This window comes from Camelus dromedarius, chromosome X (genome assembly GCF_036321535.1).
Source record: "Camelus dromedarius isolate mCamDro1 chromosome X, mCamDro1.pat, whole genome shotgun sequence".
In the NCBI taxonomy this organism is placed as follows: domain Eukaryota; kingdom Metazoa; phylum Chordata; class Mammalia; order Artiodactyla; family Camelidae; genus Camelus; species Camelus dromedarius.
Window position 1 is genome coordinate 49,283,166 of NC_087472.1, and position 25,365 is coordinate 49,308,530.

Here is a 25,365-nt window from a genome sequence, read left to right on the forward strand (position 1 = left end):
ATAAGCAATGCAGTTTAAAAATACTCCATTTGTTTCTGCAAGTAAACGGACAACCCTCAAAGTCTTTGTTATACTAAAAAAAGAAAAAAAAGGATCTGCTGCTATATAACTATATTTCTGATTTGACAGCTACAATTATAATCATTCAGGCATCTATTTCCCACAAACTCTCCACAGCCATAACCTTTAGTGATTAATTATAAAGCTCCAGGAGCAATAGTACACAGACTAATTTCCTAAAACAATAAAAGACAGAATTTCTCATTTGGAGCTAAATGAAACACAAACAGGTTGTTATTCATGCTGAAATCTTGATGCAGAGTCATGGTGCAGCCATTATAGAAGCTATTAAACAAAACCTCAAATCAAAGAAACTATAGGTCTTCAAAAGAGAAAATGTTCTTGCCTCAGAATCTTCTAACTTCTGTGTTTGCTTTTCCTTTTAATGTCTAATGTCATGAACTATATTTTCATCTTTTCCTGACTCTACTCTTATAGAGTCATCCAAAATTATCAATTTAACCACACAGAAAGAAATATAAGAATTCACAGAAAGAAAATTCCTATTCAGTAAGATTCAAACATCCCAACTAAATACAAGCTCCCTGTCCTGCTTATTTTAGGATATGTCAAAAGATTTGGAAATTACCTTAGGTCATGGAGCACATGCTCTGTGACTACCCTTATTGGTTTTCTGAAGAACAAAATATGCAATGGCTAACCGCATGCTCTGGAGGAAAATATTACATTTCTGCTGTTGAGTTTAAGTATGTTGACTTTAAGTATGTAAAGGTTGGTGTTTCACTCCTTATTTTGATAAAATCTATCAAAAACAAATAAAAGCCAGGAGTTCCATAGTTAAATGACAAGAGTCAAGCATGTAATGGGAGGATTGGAATAATAAGATATGAGAAATGTGCAGAGAAATTAAAATATAAATATTTTAAAATAACAAGATAGGTAAACATATTAATACCAATATAAAAATTTACCTGAATATTTGATATATTTTTATAACTGCCATCCTTTACCTTCTGGGGATTTAGTGACCAGTAACAATGAAATTGAATGGCAATTCTGTCACAATATGACTTTTAAAATAGAACATGTTCTTTATGAAATTAAAAAAAAAAACTCCTCCTTTTTGAGTTTTCTGGTTATATAGATCATTGTGAAAATGGCTTTATAAGAAGAGCTAAACATCTTCCTTTAAGGTAAGACACTCACATAGTCACAGATAAATGGGATGAAGACAGATTGTTCACTTCTATGTACAGTTTTGCTTTATAAAACCAAATGTTGCCAATGAGTGAAAAATAAGAAACATTCACCCAGATTGATTTGAGAGCTGAGATCTAAGTCATCGAGCTTATAGTCTTAAAAATGACAGAAAATTCTAAATCATTTTTCATTTGGAAAATTGGTGGGTCTGGCATATTCTAAGGTTTAATTAATTGGACCGAGTTTCAGAACTACAAACCTTTCTTTTCTACACCACACTTAATTTAGGAGAAATAAGATAATATCAAGAAAGAAAACCTATCAGAGATATGGTCAAAAAAAGTAATCCACACATTAGATCCTGAGGTCAAGTCAAGTCTAACACTGGGGCTCGTAACTACATTGTAAATAGAACTTTTGGTCAGGAAAGTTTTGGGACAATCTCCTTTATCAGCTGCATTTCCATTCCTAGGCTTACTGATTGAGACTCAAAATAAGGAAAGAATTTCATTATATAACTTAGACAATACTAGAAAATCAATTCAAACGTTGGAAGCATGTTATAGCAGAAAGATCACTGTTAGTTCTTTCATTACCTATCTGTGTGACTACAAATAAGCTAATCTCTCATGCTCCAGGCACCATCTGTAGTGTGAGGTAGTTGTACTTATTTCAAGTCACTTAGATCTTTAAAATGTAATTTTAGAAATACTTCTTAAGATTCTAAACAGGTGTTTTATAGTTAAAAGAATGCAATCAAATCAAATTTTTAATTTTAATCAAAACTTTCTAGTTATCAAACATAGTATTTCCCCAAGCCAAGTCCTCAACTTTAACACAACTTCTAGAGACAGGTTGAGGGCTCTGAGAATCACAATTCTGAAAATGACTACCCTGGGGAATCAGTAGTACAGTCTCCTTAACACATAATTTAAGGCTATCCATTTTTTTTAATTTTCACTTTCACCTTCACCTTCACTTTCACCTTCAAATATCAGTTCAGATGTCACATCTTATACTTGAATTCCTTCCTGAATCTCTTATTCAGAAGAAATGTCCTCTTTCTCTATGTTCTCACAGTACTTTCTTCCTCTCATTGCTTTTTATCGTATTCCATCTCAGAGAATGGTCATATATATATTGATTCATTTTCAAATTTCTTACCCTAGATCATAAGCATTTGAGAGCTAGTATTTTTGCCTCTTCTCCTTATAGTGTCAACATAGTGCTTTTTTCATTGTTGGAATATTGTACATTGTGAATAAAAAATTGAATTTACTTAAAAATCCTATTCAAGAATGACTCGAATCCCTTATGGAGTGGCTATTAATGGTCGCTAGCTACACTGCTTATTTCACTCACCTTTATGGAATGTCTATTATTTGCTTTACGAGTTGTCTATACACTGGAATTCATAATCACATTAGATCATAATTTAATGCTCAGCTTCTAGGTCACAATACAAACTGTATAAAATATTCAATATGTTTTTTTCTTATATGATATAACCCATTTAATTAAATATTATTACTTCACTGACTGAGTTTCCTTTGCCTGATTGGATCTAGTACCCATCTTTTAATAGAGCCTTAGTGATTCTCCAATATCTAGCTTTCCTTTGTTTGAATGTCTGATTTCCCATTTCTGCTTAAACTATAAACATTCAGAAAGACCATGCCCATAAATAGTAATCAGACTTGAATGCTGTTAACAGACATATAGTTTGAAAATATTTTCTCCCACTCCATAGACTTGCTTTTCACTTTGCCATGCAGAATTTAAGCTTATGAAATCCCTTTGTATATTTCTCCTTTTGTTGGTTTTGTTCTTAGTGTCATAGTTAAACAATCATTACCCTGATTAACATCAAGCAGCTTATTTTCCTATACTTTCTTCTAGTAGTTTTACTTTTAAAGGTCATATATTTCAGCGTTTATCCATTTGAGTTGATTTTTGTATATGTTGTAAGATAAGGATTCAATTTCATTAATTTCGTGTGTATATACTGTTCTCCCAATACCCTTTGTTAATGACACTATTCTTTCCCCATTGTGTGTTCTTGGCATCTCTGTCATAGATCTGTTGACTATAAATAAGTGGATTTATTTCTGGGCTTTTGATTTTATTCCATTAGTATATGTGTGTCTTTATGCCATTACAATACTGTTTTGATTATTATAAATTTGAAGTATATTTTGAAATCAGGCAATGTAATGCCTCCAGATTTCTTCTTCTTTCTCAAAAATGCTATTCAGGGTATTTTATGATCCCATAAAAATTTTAGGATTGTTTTTTCTATTTCCATGGATAATGTCATTGGAATTTTGATAAGAATTGCAATTGAAATTGTAGATCACTTTGGTTAATATGGCTATTTAAACAATACTCATTCTTCCAATCCATGAACATGGGGTATTTTCCCATTTATCTGTGTATTTAATTTTCAACACTAATATTCTATAATTTTCAGTGTACAAGTCTTTCATTCTATTAGATAAGTTTATTCCTAAGCATTTAATTCTTTTTAATGTTATTGTAAATAGGCTTGTTTCTTTATATTTGTATACTTCATTGTGTGTATATAGAAACATTATTAATGTTTGTATATTGATTTTTTATTGAAGTATAGTTAATTTACAATATTACATTAGTTTCAGACATACAACATAGTGATTCAGTATTTTTATATATTATACTCCATTTACAGTTATTATAAAATACTGGCTATATATATATATATATATACACAAATATACTATATGATGATGGATCATATAGTAGTTTTATTTTGAGTTTACATACAATTTATGTTCTGATCAACAGTGTACAAGAGTTTCATTTTCTCTGCATCCTCACCAACAAATTTTAACATGTGATCTTTTTCATGATAGCCATTCTTACAGATGTGAAGTGATATCTCACTGTAGGTCTGATTTGCATTTCTCTGATGATTAGTGATGTTGAGCATCTTTTACTGTGCCTGATGGCCATCTGTGTGCCTTCTTTGGAAAAATGTCTCTTCAGGACTTCTATCCATTTTTTGATTTGGTTGTTTGTTTTTCTGATATTGGGTTATATGAATTGTTTTTATACACTGGATATTAACCTCTATTTTCTCCCATTCAGTAGGTTTCCTTTGCTGTACAAAAGCTTTTAAGTTAAATGAGGTCCCATTTGTTTATTTTTGCTTTTCTTTGCCTTAGAAGATATATTCAAAAAATATTATTATGATTTATGTCAAAAAGTGTTTTTCCTATTTTCTCTCATAGGAATTTTATGGTTTCTAGTCTTACATTCAGATCTTTAATCATTTTGGGGTTTGTTTTTGTATATGATGTGAGGAAATGTTCTAATCTCATACTTTTACATGTAGCTGTCCAGTTTTCTCAGCACTATTTATTGAAGAGATTGTCTTCTACATTGTATATTCTTGCCTCCTTTGTCTGTGATTAATTGACCACAGGTGCATAGGTTTATTTCTGGGCCCTGTATTCTATCCCACTGATCTATGTGTCTGTTTTTTAGCCAGAACCATGGAATTTTGATTACTGTACCTGTGTAGTACTTTCTGAAGTCAGAAAATATGATCCCTCCAGCTTTGTTCTGTTTTCTCAAGATTGCTTTGTCAATTAAGGATCTTCTGTGCTTCTATATAAATTTTAAGATTATTCTAGTTCTGTGAAAAATGTCATGGGTATTTTGATAGAGATTGCATTAAATTTATAGGTTGCTTTGGGTAATATGGACATTTTAATAATATTAACACTTCCAATCAAGAAGACAGGATATCCTTCTATTTCTTTGTAGCATTTTCAATTACCTTCATCAATGTGCTATAGTTTTCAGAACATAGGTCTTTCCCCTCCTTAATCAAGTTTATCCTAGATTTTTAAAAAATTTTATGAGATTTTAAATGGGATTATTTACTTGCTATCTCTTTCTGATAGTTCATTATTAGTATATATAAAAGCAACAATTTTCTGTATATTAATTGTGTAACCTGCAACTTTACTGAATTGATTTATTAGTTCTAATAGCTTTTTGTTGAACACTTTAGGGTTTTCTATATAAAGTATCATGTCATCTGCAAATACTGACAGCTTTACTTATTCCCTTTCTTTTTTTTCTTTTTTTTTTTTTTGTGGTGTCTTTTTCTGGATGGATGCCAGGGTGATGGTGGTCTCATGGAATGAATTTGGGAGTGTTCCTTTCTCTTCAATTATTTGGAATAGTTACAACCCTTCTTTATACATTTGGTAGATTCCCCTATGAATCTGCCCAGTTTTGGACTTTTGTTTGATGGAAGTTTTTTTTTTCATGGATTCAATTTAAATACTATTAATTGGTCTGTTCAGATTTTCAATTTCTTCCTGATTCAGTCTTAGAAGTCTATTTCTAGGAATTTATCCTTTCTTCTAGGTTGTCCAATTTGTTGGCATATAATTGTTCATAATATTGTCTTATGATTGTGTATATCTCTGTGCTATCAGATGTAATTTATCTTCTTTCATTTCCTATTTTGTTTTCTAGTGTTCTCTCAATTATTTAATGTGCCTGACTAAAGATTTAACAATTTTATCATTTCAAAAAAACTTCTTCTTGCTTTCATTGATCTTCTCTACTGTTTTTTTAGTCTCTATTTCATTTATTTCCTCTGTGATCTTTATAATTTCCTTACTTCCACTGACTTCAGCTTTGTTATTCTTTTTCTAATTCCTTTAGATGAAAGGTTAGCTTGGATTTGTTTAGTTTTTTTTCTTTTTTGAGATTTCTCCTGTTTCTTGAGGTAGGCCTGTATTACTATAAACTTCCCTCTTAGAACTGCTTTTGTTGCCTCCCATATAATTTGGAAAGTCACATTTTCATTTTCATTTGTCTAAAGCTATACTATGATTTCTTCTTTGATTTCCTCATTGATCCACTGGATTTTAAGTAGCTACTTGTATATGATTTTTGCATTTTTCTCCTTCTAATTGATTTCTATTTCATACTGTTGTTGTCAGAAAAGATGCTTGACAATATTTCAGTTCTTTTACCTTTGTTGAGACTTGTTTTGTGACCTAGCATGTGATCAATTCTGGAGAACCTTTCATGTCCACTTTAAAAGAATGTGTATTCTGCTGATTTTGGATGGAATGTCCTGAAGAAATCTATTAAGTCCAACTGGTCAAATGTTTCATTTAAAGCCACTGTTACCTTATTGATTTTCTGTCTGGATGATCTGTCCATTGATATCAGTGGGGTGTTAAAGTCCCCTATTCTTATTGTATTATTATCAATTTTTCTATGTTTGTTAATATTTCCTTTGTATCTTTAGGTACTCCTATAGTAGGTGCTATATGTTTATGAATGTTAAATCCTCTTCTTGTATTGGTTTGTGTATCATTATGTAATGCAGTTCTTTGTATTTTGTTAAATACTGTGTTTTAAAGTCTAATTTGTCTAACATGCATATTGTTTTGTCAGCTTTCTTTTCATTTCCATTTGCATGGAATATCTTTTTCCATTGCCTCACTTTCAGTGTGTGCATGTTTTTACCTCTGAAGTGACTCTCTTGTGGGCAGCATATAGATGGATCTTGGTTTTTTTTTTTAAATCCAATCAGCCACCTTATGTCTTTTGATTGGAACATTTAGTTCATTGACATTTAAATTGACTATTATTAGGCATGTACTTACTGCCATTTGTTATTTGTTTTCCAGTCATTTTTGTAGTTCTTCTCTGTTGTTTTATTCTTTTACTCTCTTCCCTTGTAGTTCAGTGATTTTCTGAAATGTGATGCTTGGGTTCCTTGCTCTCTAGTTTTTATGTATCCATTGTAGGTTTTTGATTTGCAGTAACCATGGGAGTTCACATGTGTTGACCTCTAACTATATTTACTTGTTTAAACTGATATTTCTATTCAAACACATTTTAAAAGATCTACATTTTTACTCCCCCATCCACTTTTTGCATTTTCAGTGTCATATGTTACATCTTTATATCTATCCCTTAATGGCTTACTGATATTATAATTAATTTTACAATTTTTTTCTTTTAACCATCTTATTAGCTTACTTAAGTTGTTGATTCACCACTTTTACTATAGATTTGCCTTTACCTGTGGGATTTTTCCTCTCCTATACTTTTTTTATTTCTTGTTGTAGCCTTTGCTTTTTCACTTAAAGACAATCCTTTAACACTTCTTGTAATGTTGGTTTATTATTGATTAGCTCTTTTAGGTTTTGGTCTTCAGAGAAGTTCTTTACTTTTTCCTTCAATTCTGAATGATAATTTTGCTGGGTAAAGCATCTTAAATTGTAAGGCTTTCCCTTTCAGCACTTTAACATATATAACATGTCACTCCCTTCTGGCCTTCAAAGTTTCTGCTGAAAATGGGTTGATACACTTTAGGAGTTCCCTTGTATATGACTGTTTTTCACTTGCTGCCTTTAAAATTCTCTATCTTTAACTTTTTCCATTTTAATTATGATATGTCTTAGTGTGAGTCCCTTTTGGTTCATCTTATTTGGAACTGTGTGCTTCCTGTAGCTGGATATCTATTTTCTTCTTGAGATTTGTAAACTTTTCACCCATAATTCAATCAAGCATATTTTCAATCCCTTTCTCTCTCTTTTACTTCTGGGACCCCTATAATGTGAATATTAGTGCTCTTGATGTTGACCCAGAGGTCCTTTAAACTATCTGTATATTTTAAATTTTGTTTTTCTTTTTGCTGTCCTGATTGGGTAATTTCTATTATTCTATCTTCCAGATCACTTATGCCTTCTTCTCTATCAAACTAATTTGCTATTAATTCCTTCTAGTGTATTCTTCATTTCAATTATTGTATTCTTCAGTTCTGATTGATTCTCTTTAACATTTTCTAGATTTTTGTTTAAATTCTCACTGTGTTCATCTATTCTTTTTTCATGTTCAGTTAGTATTCTTATTAATATTACTTTAAACTGTTGATCAGGAAAATTATCTGTTTCATTAGGGTTTTTTCAAATTTTTTGTTGTTGTTGTTCTTTCATTTGAAACATTTTCTATGTCTTCTCATTTTGTTTAACTTTCTGTGTCTCCATGAAATTAGGTGAAAAAGTTACCTTTCCTGTTCTTGAAGGTATGTCTTTTTGGGGGAGCTCTTCTATGCAGTCTGCATGTGCCTTGTGGCTTTGGTTGCAGAGCTGGATCTGAAGTGAATACAGGCTGTGTCTTCCTCTTTGGTATGCTGGCAGCCACCACCTTGGTGAGTTGTAGGACTGGAGTTGGAGACGCTAGAACCAGAAACAGGTGGAAGCCAGGGTTTCTCCTAAGCTTAGTGGCTATTACTACCGTATTGGTGGACCCAAGGGGCTATAGCAGGAACTTTGAAGTAGCTGAGTTTCTCTGGGGTTTGATGGTAGTCTCTGCATAAGTTGGGCTCATGACTGGAGCCCAATGTCTTGGAGCTACAATTCTGTGCTGGATTGACTTTTTCCCCAGCACACGCAACTTGGTTAGAGATTGGGTCATGGTCAGAGGCTTTGATGCCACACTGCTGAGCTGGTTATGCTTCTGCTGGCAATGTTAGTCACCATCCTGGAACTAGTTTTGCTCTCCACAAAACTGGCAGGGACACACATGCTGACATTGGCTGCCTTCACCCTTGTAGAGGCAGGGAGGATGCCAAGACAGGTTCGTTCCCTCCAAGGGTGTAATCTGTCATTGACACTGATAAGAGTACCTAGAGAAAGAGCCTAGTGTAGGCTGGGAGCAACTAGGGGATCCTGGAAAGCCAGCCAGAGTGCCAAGCAATCTGCTGCATCCTTGCTGTGACCAGGAGTAAGCAAGTCTGTGCATGCACTTTCAACAGCAGTCTCAGTTTCTTACACTCTTCCAGTAAGCCCCAAGTTTTCAAACCAGCTAAGGGAGCTCACCTTCCTTGTCAGACTCCATGGCTGGGTTGCTGAATATGTGGCTCATACCTTTCACTCCCTAGGGAGGATTCCAGATCTCATGCTATCTCCCATCTCTTCTTGGTCCCCCGCCAAGTATGAGGGACCCAACCAGATAGCTTCTCCTCCCTTCCTAGTAGACTCCATGTGAATCTTTCTTTACAGTCTTGGTTATAAAAAAAAAAAAAAAAAAAGCCATTCTGCCAAACTCCAGATCATTTTCAGCAAGAGTTATTCCAAATGTAATTGTATTTTTGATGTGCTCATGAAGGGAAGTGAGCTCAGTGTCCTCCGAATCCACCATCATCTTAAATTAATCTCTGTATATATTAATATTTTAATACTGCAACTTTACTAAATTCACTTTTTAGTTTTAATAGATTTTTCTGTTGTTATTGAGTCTTTAGTTTTCTACATATATGATCATGTCATTTACAAATAGAAAAATTTTTAGTCCTTCCTTTATGATTTGGATGCTTTTTATTTCTTTCTCTTACCCACTTGCCCTGCCTAGGACTTCCACAACTATGTTGAGCAGAAGTTTTGAGAGTTGGCATCCTTGCTTTGTACCAGAACATACAGAGAAAGCTTTATGTTTTTCCCCTTTGATTATGATGTTAGCTGTGGGCTTTTCACATATGGCCTTTAAGTTGTTAATTAATTTTCTTCTATATTTTTTGCTGAGATTTTTAATCATAAACGGATGTTGAGAGATGAGGCCAAGATGGCAGAGTAGTAGGACACTCGCAGCTCACCCTCTCCCACAGATACACCGAGACTCACACCCACGTACCCACTCAACCAACCAGAGCACCTGTGGAACTCCAACAGAACATTGTCCTCTTCAAAAGACAAAGGCGCCAAAAAAACTGTTAGGAGAAAGGAAAAAAAGAAAGAAAGAAAGGCAAAACAGTGTGGGACCGGTCCCACAGGGAGGAAGCGGCAAAGGAGGACTGGCACTCGTTCGCTGGGTCTCCCCTTCTCCAACAGAGAGGCCAGTGGGTTGGAGGGGGAGCCTCTGAGCTCGGATCTGTACGGAGCAGCCCTTGATCAACAGAACTAAGTTAAACAGGCACAGAGGGTCCCTACGACACCCAGGCCGAGACCCGAGCTGGGAGCTGGGGGCCGGGACAGGCTGCCCGAGCCGGGTGGAGGACAGGGACAGCTGCACTGACACAGCCCCAGGGGACTGCAGAGTGCTGCGCAACGTGGATGAGTGGGTGTGCAGGGCAGAACAACCTGGGCCCTCCATAAAACAGCGAGGCTGATGTGCCCTGGGGGAAAGGGTGCATACCCCCATCTCTGAAAACCCACGGAAGGTTTTTAGCGAGGAGAGGCTGGGCTCAGGCGCGGCCGCCATATCCTCCAGCGCTTGGCACCCAGGTAGGGGAAGGGGTGAAACCTGAATCCGCACCTGTGGGCTTGGCAGCCTCAAAGGCCAGACTGTGAGTTGTTTGCAGCACGAGTCAGATAGGATCCTTCTGCCCTGGTGCCTTGCAAAGTTCGCGGTGCCAGGACAAACAAGGAGCTGAGTTTGGACACGTAGCAGGGGCGGGGCTTTTCTGCGGTCTTCCTCGGGCCGCCTGCAGAGCGCTAACCGGGGGCGGAGCGCGCAGTGGCCTGGAGCCGGAGAGCGACCGGCGCCAGGAGACTGCAGGTGGCCCCCTGCCTTTCTGGCAGGAACGCTGAGCTGGGAGGGGGCGCGATCTGCTTGCTGACAGGCACTGAGAGCAGCACAGACGAGGGCGCCAATGGAGGGCCTCTGGAAACAGCGAGCTGAGCTCACAAAACAGGGCGAAGACAGAAAGACTTCAGTCTCCAGGAGAACACACCTCCCCCCTTTTTTTTTAATCTGTTTTTACCTGTTGTATTTTCTGTTACATTTTTAACTTTTACTTTATAAACAATTATATATACTCCCAGTTTTAATCCCTTTAAAATTTTCCTTTTAAAATAACATTATTTTTAAAAATCCACATCATGTCATTTTTATCTCTTTGTTTTGATATCCTGTTATTGATTATACACAGGTTTAAAATATATTTTTTCCTCCTTTCTCCTATTTTAAAGCTTTTTAAGAGACGTCTCAACCCAATTGCTATTCTGCTTCAACTTACTCTTCAATTATTCATTATACACTGTTTTCAAACCTTTTTTTATCCCCTTTTTCAAAATTCTCTCTTTATCATATCTTTTTTATCTGTTCTATTTTTTATTACTTTTTTAATTTCTACTTTCTAAACAATTGCATATACTTCTACTTTTAATTCCTTATTAAATTTTTCTTTCTAAACAATTGTATATGCTTCTAGTTTTAATTCCTTTAAAATTTTTCTCCTAAAGTAGTTATATTATTATTTTAAAAAATTCCACCTGATTACATTTTCACTTCTTTTGGGTTTGATCTCCTGTTATTGATTCTAAGTAGGTTTCAAATAACATTTTTTGATCTTTTTCCCATTTTTCTTTAAGGGTTTTTAAAAATATGTCTCAACACGAATGCTAGTCTGACTCAAATTGCTCTTTTTTTTAACATTTTTATTGATTTATAATCATTTTACAATGTTGTGTCAAATTCCAGTATAGAGCATAATTTATCAGTTATACATGGAAATATATATATTCATTGTCAAATTTTTTTCTCTGTGATCAAATTGCTCTTCTATATTGACTATACACTGTTTTCAAAGCTCTTTTTCCTCCCTTCTCTAAAATTCTCTTTTTTATCTTTTTTAAATCAGTTCCATTTTCTATTACCTTTTTAATTTCTACTTTCTAAACAATTGTATATGCTTCTAGTTTTAATTCCTTTTAAAATTTTTCTTTTAAAGTAATTATATATTTTTTTAAATCCACCTGATTTCATTTTCATTTCTTTTGGTTTTGATCTCCTGTTATTGATTATGAATAGCTTTCAAATTTCGTTTTTGGATCTGTTTTCCTTTCTTTTAAAGGTTTTTAAAAAAGACGTCTCAATTCAAATGCTAGTCTGATTCAAACTGCGCTTCTATAATTGATTATACACGGTTTTCAAACCTTTTTTTCTCCCTTATTATAAAATTCTCTCTCTCTCCTTTTTTTATTTTTTAAGATTTATTTTTACATAGGCATTACATAGATAAATAAATAAACTCCTTAAGGACCACAATAGATAACTGATACTCCATAAGCCACAGTGCCAGAGAGATATGAGCAAGATGAAGAAGCAGAGGAGCCATTCCCAATTAAAAGAACAAGAGAAATCCCCTGACAGAATGATCAATGAAATAGACATCGATAGCCTACTAGATCAAGATTTCAAAAAAGGAGTGATCAAAGTACTGAAGGAACCAAAAGAGATAGTGTTTAGAGATATACAATATGTCAAAAATGAAATTGAAGCTATAAAGAAGAGCCAAGTAGAATTGGTAAACTCATTGGCTGAGATGAGAACGGATCTAAAGGCTGTGTAAAGGAGACTACATAATGCAGAGGAATGAATAAGTGACCTAGAAGACAGGACAACAGAAAGCACCCAATCAGAACAGGTACAACATAAACAAATGAAAACAACATATAGGATGTACGGGATAACATAAAGCGTGCCAGTCTTCGCATAATAGAGGTCCCAGAAGAGGAAGAAATATCAAAGGGGATTGAAAAGGTTTTTGAAGAAATCATGACTGAAAACTTCCTAAACCTAAAGAAGGAATCAGATATCCAAGTACAGGAAGTTCAAAGGGTCCCAAACAGGAAGAACCCAAATAGACCCACACCAAGACATATCATAATCAAGATGGCCAGAGTCAAGGATAAAGAAATGATCCTAAAGGCAGCAAGAGAAAAGCAAAGAGGGAGTTACAAGGGAACCCCCAAAAGGCTCTCAGCTGATTTCTCTACACAAACACTACAGGCCAGAAGGGAGTGGCAACATATATTCAAAGTCCTGAATGAAAAAAAGATGCAGCCTAGGATAATTTATACAGCAAGGCTATCCTTTCGGATGTAGGGAGACATAAAGAATTTCACAGACAAGAAAAAGCTACAACAGTTTAGCAACACTAAACCCAAGCTAAAAGAAATACTGAAAGATATACTCTATATAGAAAAGCAGCAGGATGCTACAGAAATGAGAAACTCACAACTGGAAAGGTGATAACTCATGAATTACAAATGAAATAAACACGAAATTGTAAAAGAAGACATTTGAATCATTAAGAGTGGGAGAGGGAACCAAAAAAATACAGAGTATTATGTTTCTTTCTTAATTAAATTTTTTGTTCTCAGTAGGATGGGTTTGAGATATAGTAATGGGCTAATAGACTTACAGAAAAGGGTAACCACAAGCCAAAAACTTACAAGGGAGTCACAAAAACTAAATAAAAGCCATGATAATACAAAGGAAGATTACCAAAACACAAAAGGAAGAAGAAAGGAACAAAGAGGTAATGCCAAATCAACTGTAAAGATAAGTTCAAAATGGCAATAAACACACATCTATCATTAATTACTGTATATGTTAATGGACTAAATGCTCCAGTCAAAAGACATAGAGTGGCAGACTGGATAATAAAGCAAGAACTTTCAATATGCTGCATACAAGAGACCCACTTTAGGGAGAAGGACACATATAGATTGAGAGTGAAAGGATGGAAAAGGATATTCCATGCAAATGGAAAAGCCAAAAAAGCAGGTGTTGCAGTACTGATTTCAGACAAACTAGACTTTAAAACAAAGGCCATAAAGAAAGATAAAGAAGGACATTTTATAATGATTAGAGGAGTAATACAAGATGAGGATATTACACTCGTTAATATATATGCACCCAATATAGGAGCACCTAGGTTCATAAACCAATTACTAACAGAGATAAGGGGGATATTGTAGGGAATACAATCATAGTTGGAGATTTTAACATTGCATTAACATCACTACACAGATCTTCCAGACAGAAAATAAATAAGGCAACAGAGAAACTAGATAATACAAGACAAAAATTAGATTTGGTGGATATTTTCAGAGCATTACACCCCCAAAAATAGGATATAGATTCTTTTCAAGTGCACATAGAACATTTTCTAGGATTGATCATGTACTTGGGCACAAAAGAAACCTCAACAACTTTAAGAATATAGAAATTATCTCAAACATCTTTACTGACCACAATGCCATGAAACTAGAAATCAACAACAGAGAAACAAAGGAGAAAAAACGAAAGCATTACGATTAAACAATATGCTATTAAAAAACCAATGAGTGAATGAGGAAATCAAAGCTGAAATTAAAAAATACCTTGAGACAAATGAAAATGAAAGCACAACCACACAAAACTTATGGGACACAGCAAAGGCAGTGCTAACAGGGAAGTTTATAGTGATACAGGCTTTCCTCAAAAAAGAAGAACAATCTCAAATAAACAATTTAACCCACCAACTAAAAGAACTAGAAAAAGAAGAACAAAAATCCCCAAAAGGCAGCAGAAGGAAGGAAATTATAAAGATCAAGGAGGAAAAAACAAAATAGAGATTAAAAAACATAAAAAAATCAATCAAACCAAAAGCTGGTTTTTTGAAAAACTAAATAAAATCGACAAACCTCTGGCCAAATTCACAAAGAGAAAAGAGAGAGCACAAATTAGTAAAATAAGAAAGGAAAATGGATAAATTACAACAAATAAAATAGAAATAAAGAATACCATATGTGAAAAGTATGAAAAACTATATGGAACCAAACTGGATAACCTAGAGGAGATGGACAAGTTTCTGGAAACATACAGTCCCCCAAGACTGAATCAAGAAGAAACTGACCACTTGAACAAACCAATCACTAGAAATGAAATCGAAATAGCAATTAAAAACCTCCCTACAAATAAAAGTCCAGGACCGGACGGCTTCAACGGGGAATTCTACCAAACATACAAAGAAGAACTCATACCAATACTTCTCAAACTCTTCCAGAAGATTGAAAAGGAGGGAATACTCCCAAATTCATTCTATGAAGCCAGCATCACCTTGATACCAAAACCAGGCAAAGACACTACCAAAAAAGAAAACTATAGGCCAATATCACTGATGTACATAGACACCAAAATTCTCACCAAAATATTAGCAAATAGAATCCAACAACACATAAAAAAGATTATACATCATGACCAAGTGGGGATCATCCCAGGGACACAAGGGTGGTTCAACATATGCAAATCAATCAATGTAATACATCACATCAACAAGAGAAACGACAAAAACCACATGATCTTCTCAATCAATGCAGAAAAATAATTTGATAAAATTCAACACCCATTTATGATAAAAACTCTCACCAAAGTGGGTATAGAGGGAACATACTCAACATCATAACATCTCACCAAAGTGGATATAGAGGGAACATATCTCAACATCAACAGCTATATATGACAAACCTACAGCCGAGTACTCAAAAGTGAAAAACTCAAAAGCTTCCCACTAAAATCTGGGACAAGACAAGGATGCCCACTATCACCACTCCTATTCAACATAGTCCTGGAAGTCCTAGCCACAGCAATCAGGCAAGAAAGAGAAATAAAAGGGATCCAAATTGGAAAAGAAGAGGCAAAATGTCACTATACACCAATGACATGTTACTATATATAGAAAACCCCAAAAAGTCCACACAAAAACTACTAGAGCAGATCGAAGAATTCAGCAAGGTAGCAGTTTACAAGATTAACGTTCAAAAGTCAGTGGCATTTCTTTACACTAATGATGAATCAACAGAAAAAGAAAGTAAAGAAACAATCCCCTCTAAAAGCACCCAAAGTAATAAAATACCTGGGAATAAATCTAACCAAGGAGGTGAAAGAATTATATACAGAAAACTATAAACCATTGATGAAGGAAATTAAAGAAGACTTTAAAAAATAGAAAGTTATCCCATGCTCTTGGATCGGAAGAATCAATATTGTTAAAATGGTCACACTGCACAAGGCAATCTACAGATTTAATGCAATCCCTATCAAATTACCCAGCACATATTTCACAGAACTAGAACAAATCATAATAAAATTTGTATGGAACCACAAAAGACCTAGAATTGCCAAAGCATTACTGAAGAGAAAGAAAGAGGCTGGAGGAATAACTCTCCCAGACTTCAGACAATACTATAGAGCTACAATCATCAAGACAGCATGATATTGGTACAAAAACAGACATATAGACCAATGGAACACAAGAGAGAGCCCAGAAATCAATCCACAAACTTTTGGTCAACTAATCTTTGACAAAGAATGCAAGAATAAACAATTGAATGAAGACAGTCTCTTCAGCAAATAGTGTTGGGAAAACTGGACAGCAGCATGTAAATCAATGAAGCTAGAACACTCCCTTACACCATACACAAAAATAAACTCAAAATGGATCAAAGATTTAAACATAAGACAAGATACAATAAACCTTCTAGAAGACAATATAGGCAAAACATTATCTGACACACATCTCAAAAATGTTCTCCTAGAACAGTCTACTCAAGCAATAGAAATAAAAGCAAGAATAAAGAAATGGGACCTAATGAAACTTACAAGCTTCTGCACAGCAAAGGAAACCATAACTAAAACAAAAAGACAACCTACGGAATGGGAGAAAATGTTTGCAAATGAAACTGACAAAGGCTTGATCTCCAGAATGTATAAGCAGCTCATACGACTTAATAAGAAGAAAATAAACAACCCAATCCAAAAATGGGCAAAAGACCTAAACAAGCAATTCTCCAAGGAAGACATACAAATGATCAATAGACACATAAAAAATGCTCAATATCACTAATTATCAGAGAAATGCAAATCAAAACTACAATGAGGTATCACCTCACACCAGTCAGAATGTCCATCATTCAAAAGTCCACAAATGACAAATCCTGGAGAGGCTGTGGAGAAATGGGAACACTCCTACACTGCTGGTGGGAATGCAGCTTGGTGCAGCCACTGTGGAAAACAGTATGGAGATTCATCAAAAGAGTAGGAATAGACTTACCACGTGACCCAGGAATCCCACTCCTGGACATATATCCAGTAGGAACCCTACTTCAGGATGACACGTGCACCCCAATGTTCATAGCAGCACTATTTATATTAGCCAAGACATGGAAACAGCCTAAATGTGCATCAGCGAATGACTGGATAAAGAAGAGGTGGCATATTTATACAATGGAATACTACTCAGCCATAAAAACCGACAACATAACGCCATTTGCAGCAACTGGAGAATGTCATTCTAAGTGAAGAAAACCAGAAAGAGAAAGAAAAATGCCATATGAGATTGCTCATATGTGAAATCTAAAACAAACAAACAAAACATAAATACAAAACAGAAATAGACTCATAGACATAGAATACAAACTTGTGGTTGCCAAGGGGGCAGAGGGTGGGAATGGATAGATAGGATTTCAAAATTGTAGAATAGATAAACAAGGTTATACTATATAGCACAGGGAAATATATACAAGATCTTATGGTAGCTCACAGAGAAAAAAAATGTGACAATGAATATATATATGTTCATGTATAACTGAAAAATTGTGCTCTACACTGGAATTTGACACAACATTTTAAAATGAGTATAAATCAATAAAAAAAAAGTTAAAAAAATAAAAACTAAAAAGATAAATGGATGTTGAACATTGTCAAATGCTCTGTGTCTATTTAGATAATCATGTGGCTTTATTGTTTCATTTTATTTTTTGCATCACATTGATTACTTGTATTAAACCAACTTTGCATCCCATGGATAAAACCCTCTTGGTCATGGTGTATGATCATTTCAGTGCACTGTTAAAATTGGTTTGCTAGTATTTTATTGAGAATTTATGCACATATATTCATCAGGAGTATGGGCCTTTTATTTTTTCTTGTAGAATCTTTATCTGGCATTTTTATCAGTGTAATGCTGGGCTTTTAAAATGAGTTTGGGAGTGTCTCTGCAATTTCTTGAAAATTTTGAAAATGATTGCTGTTAATTCTTCTTTAACATTGGTAAAATTCACCAGAGAAACCATCTGTAGCAGGTTGTTGTTGTTGTGATCCTTTGATTACTGATTCAATTTTCTTACTAGTATTTGATCTATTCATACTTTCTATTTCCTCTCGATTCAGTTTTGGTAGGTTGTATATTTGTAGGAATTTATCCATTTCCTTTAGGTTATCCAGTTTATTGGTGTATAATTTTGGTTAGTAGTCCTGTGTGATTCCTTATATTCCTGAGGTATCGTTGTAATGCTTTCTCTTTTATTCCTGATTTTATTTATCGAAGTCTTCTCTCTTTTGCCTCTTGTCTACTAAGGTTTTGTTAATTACATCTTTCATAAAACAAACCTTTAGTTTTGTTGACATTTTCTATTGCTTTTTATGTCTCCACTTGATTATTTATTATTTATTTATTTATTTATATTTCCTTCCTTCTGCTAACTTTTGTCTTAGTTTGTCCTCCTTTAGCTCCCTGAGATGTAAAATTAAATTGAAATTTTCCTTATTTTTAACATATGTTTTTAAATATAAACTTCTTTCTTAGTACTATATTTGCTACATCCCATAGTTCTGGTATGTGTTGTTTTCATTTTCATTTGTCTCTAGATGCTTTTTAAACTTTCTTTTGGTTTCCTCTATGACTGAATGGATGTTTAAGAAAGTATTATTTATTTTCCACATATTTATACATTTTCTGATTCTTTTGCTATTACTGATTTCTAGTTTCATTCTTTTGAAGTCATAAAAAATACCTGGTATAATTTTAATCTTTGTAAATCTGTTGACTAGGTTTGTGACCTAACATGGGATATATCCAGGAGGATGTTCTGTATGTGCTTGCAAAGACTGTGTGTTCTTCTGTTATTAGGTATAAAGTTCTGTATGTGTCTGTTATGTCCATTTGGTCTATAGTGTTTTTCAAGTAAGCTTTTTCCTTATTGTTTTCCTGTCTGGATGTTCTCTCCATTACTATAAGTGGGGTATTCAAATCCCCTACTATTATTGTATTGCTGCCAATTTCTGCTTTCAGATCTGTCAATATTTGCTTTATACATTTAGGTGCCCTGATACTGAGTATACATATATTTATAAATGTTGTATCTTCCTGTCAAATTTACCCTTTTATCAAGGAAAATGCACTTCTTTGTTTCCAAAATGGTTTAATATTTAAAGTATATTTTTAATGATAAAATTATAGCCACTCTTACTTTCTTTTGGTTATAATTTGCATGGTATATCTTTTTCCATCCTCACATTTTCAACCTAATAATGTTGCTGGATCTTGTTTTTTCATCCATTCAGCCATTCAATGCCTTTATATTGGTGAGTTCATCTATTTACACTTAAAGCTATTATTGATAGGTAAACATTTACTATTGTCCTATTTTGTTCTTTGTTTTCTGTTTTAAAATTGTTTTGCCTTTCTTTTCTTGCTTTGTTGTTTGTTATTTGTTAATTTACTTAGGTGGTAATTTGCTTTGATCCTTTTCTCCTTATTATCTGTATATGTATTATAGGTTTTCATTTTGTATTTAACTCAAGGCTTATCTAAAATATGTACTTAGAACCTTTATTTTAAATTATTAACAAGTCAACTTCTATCGCATACAAAAACTCTGCACTTTTACTCTTCCCACACACTTTGTCTTCTTGTAGTCAGAGTTCATTTCTTTTTTATATTCTACGTTAATTAACAAATTTTTATCTTTTAACTTTTATATGAGGGTTAAAACTAATTTATGAACCACCATTACAGTGTTACATTAATCTGTATTTGTCCATGTATTTACATTTACCATTGAGATTTATACATTCATATGATTTTACATTGTTATTTGACATGTTTTCATTCCAACTTTAAGAACTCCTTTATTAAACATTTCTTGTTAAGATAGTTCCAATAGTGAACTACCTCAGTTTTTGTTTGTCTAGGAAATACTTTCTCCTTCATTTTTAAAAGATAATTTGCCTGTTATATTATTCTTAGTTGGTAGTTTGTTTCTTTTAGTTCTTTGAATGTATCATCCAATTCTCTCCTGGCCTACAGAGCTTCTGCTAAGAAATCTGCTTATCGTCTCATGGTGCTTTCTTCATAGGTAATAAATCACCTTTCTCTTGCTACTTTTTTAATTCTTTCTCAAAACTTGGCTTTTGGTAAATTGACAAAAATGTGCCCAGTGCAGTTTTCTTTGGATTGATCCTATTTGGAAATTTTTGAGCTTCATTAATCTGAACTTCAATTTCCCTCCCTAGATTTGGAGAATTTTCAGCCATTATTTCTTTAAATAAGCTTTCATTCCCTTTCTCTTGTTTCACCTTCTGCAACTCCTATAATGCATATATTGGTTCTTTTGCTGGTATCACATAAATTCTGTAGGTATTCTTACCCTTTGTCACTTTTTTCCTGCTTCTCCTCTGACTGGAATATTTCAAATGACCTATCTTTAAGTTTGGAGAGTCTTCCTTCTGACTTAACGAGTTTGTTACTGAAGCGTCTACTGTATCTTTCACTTCTTTCATTGTATTCCTCAGCTCAAGAATTTCTGCTTGGTTCATTTTCTAATGATTTTTCTTTGTTGAACTTCTTGTTTTGTTCCTGTATTGGTTTCTTGAGTTCAATGAGTTATTTAATTCTCTTCTCTTGTAATTCACTGAGCTTCCTTAGAACAGTTATTTGAATGCTTTGTCAGGCAATTCAAGGATCTCCATTTCTCTAGGGTCAGTTACCAGAAAATTATTCTGTTTCTTTGATGATGCTATGTTTATTTTTCATGTTCTACATAGCCTTGCATTGCTGTCTGCACATTTGAGACAGCAAACAGTTCTTTCAGACTTTATGGACTCTTATTTCAGTCGGGAAAGGCTTTCACCTGCAAGTGGATGCAAGAACATTGGCTGGGTGTGGTATGGTAGCTATGGTTCTCGGGGGATACTATGGCACCTCCCCATCTTGGGTCATAAAGAGTGTGGCAGTGTTGACTTCATGCAGCTTCATCAGCTGATGTCACTCATGAGGGTTTTTGGCAGGCAAGACTGGGTGTTCTTGGTGGCAAAGGCTCCCTAGGTCCACCTGCTCTTCCCACAGGGGGAATATATGGCTGAGGGGATCTCTCTTGGTAACAGGATCTTGTGTGCAGGTGCAGTGCTAATTTATAGACTTTGAAAAACCTCAGGGACCTCTTCATTTAAATACGTATTATTGTTATCATCATTATTATTCTATATCTGCTTACCTTCATTCCATCAAGATAAGGATAGACTGCAATCTCTGCATGGTGAAGCACAGTAACTACTCTAACTCCATTTCTATAACATCAAGTATAACATACATAGGTGGAAACCTAGCCAGGAAAGTTAACTATTTATTAAGTTAGAAATTAAGTCACCAGTATATCTCTCAAAATGATTTATGTCATCTTGTTATAAAGGAACAACACAGAAGTTTTACAGAACGTCTTTTTCAGAAATGGGTATACCTGAGCAAAACATGACAGAAATTATTCCTTGAGATTCCACTCATTTTTATTGGTACAAAAATCTTTTTATTTACAAGAGGCTTCCTGTCAAATGTTGGTCAGGTCTAAGGCACTACAAAATTTGAAAGCCAGTATGAATTAAGAGAGGCGTTAGGACTAGAAAACTGATCATAAGTTTACCACTGTGTCTTCATCATAAAAACAACTTGCATCCCAGAGGTTAAATAAAGTAAAATACTTGTTACAACACAATATTGAAGTGGAGGGAGAATGTGGAAAGGGTTAAAACTTTGGACTTAAACACATAGGGGACTGAAACTTAGCTCTGCCAATTACTATCTTTATGACTATGGAAATGCACTGTGCCTCTGTTTCTCAATCTGCAAAAATGAGAATTTTTTTTAAATTCCCCCTTTTTTCCTGGAATTTGTTAAGAATGAAGTGGGTTAATATGAGAGATAGAAGATGAATAAATTCTGGGGATCTAATGCACAACATTGTGATTATAGTCAAAAACACTGTATTATATACTTGAAAGTTTCTAAGAGACTCAATCCTAAAAGTTCTCAACACAAAAAAGTAAATGATAACTATGTGACATGATAGACGTGTTAGCTAACACGATGGTGGTAATCATATTGTAATGTATAAGTGCACCGAATCAACACTTTGTACACCTCAAACTTGTAAAATATAAAAGTGCATGTTTCCATTGACTCCCCACTGTGAACATTGTTTGAAGATCAATTCTCATTCTATAATTTACCAAGAACATTTCATTTTAGATGAGTTTATTAATACTGATTTTATTCAAAAATATCCTTGTTTAATTCCCCTTTCATTTTCCCTCCAAAACAAAGCCCAATCATGATTGAAATTCTAGGAGCCTAACAGAAGAGAGAAAAGATGGCTACCTATCTGCCTATCACATTATATTGAATTAAACTGTAAAAGCAGGTTAGCCTACAGCTCTTAAGACTATCCTTGGTTGCTCATTATTATTCTCAACTAAAATTGTTCTACCTTTTTAATTTAGCCCCTGACTATAATGTTTGAAGTCTTCTAATGCCCTCACTTATCTGAGGTGGTACTTCAGTTGAAGCAAAGGTGGATTCTCAGAACTGCATTTCAGGGTAAATTATTTACAGAAAGATGAAGAAGCCTGAGGTGAAACTGAAGGGGGCAGCTTTTAGCAAGCAGAATAGATAGTCCTATAAAAATCAGAATTTAATCCCACTGTAACAAAACAATGGAGACAGCTCAGTGTTTCCCAAAGTGGGATTCTGACCCGTAAAAGTTTTCTAATTTCAATGTGCAGGTTAGAGGTAGAGTTAAACATCCTTTTGTAGTAACTGCTTATAATCAAAGTATACATATCATTCTCTCCTTAGTTCTCTTCCTTCCCATCCCCGAATAAATCAGAGTTACCTGCCTTGGATTCCTGGAGACTACTCACCTGTATTAGAATTAAGATCATCGGGCTCTGATTCAGTCCCATTTTGGCTGCCATTTCCCTGAAGAGTGTTCATAGCCATAAGCTTCATCTTCTGCAGCTTCATCGCCTCAGCCATTGCTGCAGCTGTTATACCTAAAACCAGAACCATCTCTTTAAAAATAGAGACTATTTCTTAATGTAATTGAAAACTCGATACATTTCTTTAACAAGCCTATGCTACACAGCACAAGCCAAAAGTAAACCCAAGTCTAATTTGTGAATAATATCCTTCAACAAAGTAATTTTCAACTCCTCTAATTATTTCATCTTCCAATGGACGGCTTGAAGATTAGAAAAAGCATTCAACATGGGTCTGATTCCCAATTTAAAACACAGGGAAAACTAAGAGTGTAATATGAAAATTGTTTGAGAAATTCCAAACTCTTGCTAATAGATTCTTATGTCTGCTAAGAACTCTAGACAGTTGTTTTAGACAGAATTCACCATGCACTAAAATCCATCTAAAACAGTATTGTCACAGGAAGCACTCTGAAACACTAGGAGGAACTACTTTCTAGTGAATATCCTTGTTGGCACTTCTGCTGAAGAATGGGCTATCTTGCCTGTAAGAGTTGTCTTAGAAGAAAGAAGAAGGAGGAGAGAACAATTAAGGTGGCCTTTATATCCTTTTACTGATCTTCTCCTTATATAGTGAGGGATCAAATAAATGAAAACATGGAAGGCTACTTCTGAAAATGTGCCAGCCCCTGTAGTATAATTATATTCTTTTGTATTAATATAAGATAATTTTTAAACTCTATATAACAGTACAAAGAGGTAGGAATAAAAAACCCAAAGATAAAACGTGAGTGCTTCAGTTTGAATCTCTCCCTCTTAGGAAGTCTATATCAGATAGTACTATAGAAATATATCTAGAAACAGGTATTAAAAGCATGTCAATCCAGACTCCAACAATGCCCTCCAAATGTCTACTGAATTTAACTAAATTATTTTTAGATAGTATCAAAATCCCTAACCATCTACTAGTACACAGGTGCCATGGGCCAAAAGAAAAACAAGTCTGTCACATTTAAAACAGCATTTTACTATTTTATTTTATTGATTTCTAGTCTGTTACCATGTGTCAATTTCTGGTGTACAGCATAATGTTTCGATCATACATGTAGATACATATATTCATTTTCAGAATTTTTTTCATCATATGTTACTACAAGATATTGAATATAGTTCCCTGTGCTATACAGAAGAAATCTATTTTTATCTACTTTATATATAGTAGCTAATATTTGCATTTAATTCAATGAAACCCATTCTACCCTGCAAATGCAAATCAAGGAAAAGAAAGCATATATTAATATATGTTCATGTATAACTGAAAAATTGTGCTCTACACTGGAATTTGATACAACATTGTAAAATGATTATAAATCAATAAAAAATGTTTAAAAAAAAGAAAGCATATATTGGTTGTCACAAAAAGAAACTATAACTGCTATTATTAGAAGAATCTCATTTTAAGCGGTAGGGTGAATCCTTATTAAAAGTGTAAGGAGAAGAAAGCACAGCCTAAAACGTCTAACTCTATGTTTGGTGTAATCACTGAGGTTCTACTTTGTCACTCTGCACTCTTTACAATGCATAGAAAACTCAAAATGAAGCAAACTTTTCACCATATTAGCTTGTCTGTGAATCATGGCAAAGAAAGGATCTGAAACAAAATTGTTTTAATCTCTGAATTAATGGTATACATGTATGCATTTTCTATCTAGAGACTTTCTCATCATATTTAACATTACTGAATTCCAGTCCCCCAAACTGGCCTGTCCAGCATCAAAGGGTAACTCTGGGCAGAAAACATGATGGCAAAGATTTAAACAAAGGGATACTGCTTAGGATTGCTAGGCTGAGTGCCTCAAATTAAAAACATCTCAGGAAAAGTTTCCAATCTTTACATCAGCTTCTCTGACTAGCAATTCAGAACTGAATCCTGACTATAATAATTATTGAATTACTAGTTGTTTCATTATTGGTAGTATAAATAGTGGATTTTTGTGAAAAACATATGGATTGTTACTCTGTGAAAAATAAAATTCAACAAAATATTTTATAGACAAGAAATTCCAATTAAAATGTATGTCTCATACAATGGCACTAAGAATTGATGAGCAAGAGTCCCCTCATATTTTTAATTCATAGGAAACCTGGTGAGTTCCAATATCTATGCATACTTTCAAGCAAATGCTATCTGTATTATATTACTGAAGAAAAAGTCAGTGAACAAATCCAGAAGGTAATATTAAGATAGTGAAGAATCATAGTATA

General features: G+C 34.2%; 1 protein-coding gene across 2 annotated transcripts in view; it reads right to left on the minus strand.

Moving 5' to 3' along the window:
- The window catches only part of DACH2 (dachshund family transcription factor 2), a 496,681-nt gene that overhangs the window by 154,721 nt on the left and 316,595 nt on the right, over window positions 1–25,365 (minus strand). For both annotated transcript variants that reach the window (XM_064483001.1, XM_031446133.2), the window contains one exon: window positions 23,044–23,175. In XM_064483001.1, the coding sequence (XP_064339071.1) occupies window positions 23,044–23,175 (132 nt within the window). The remainder of the gene's footprint in view (window positions 1–23,043; window positions 23,176–25,365) is intronic.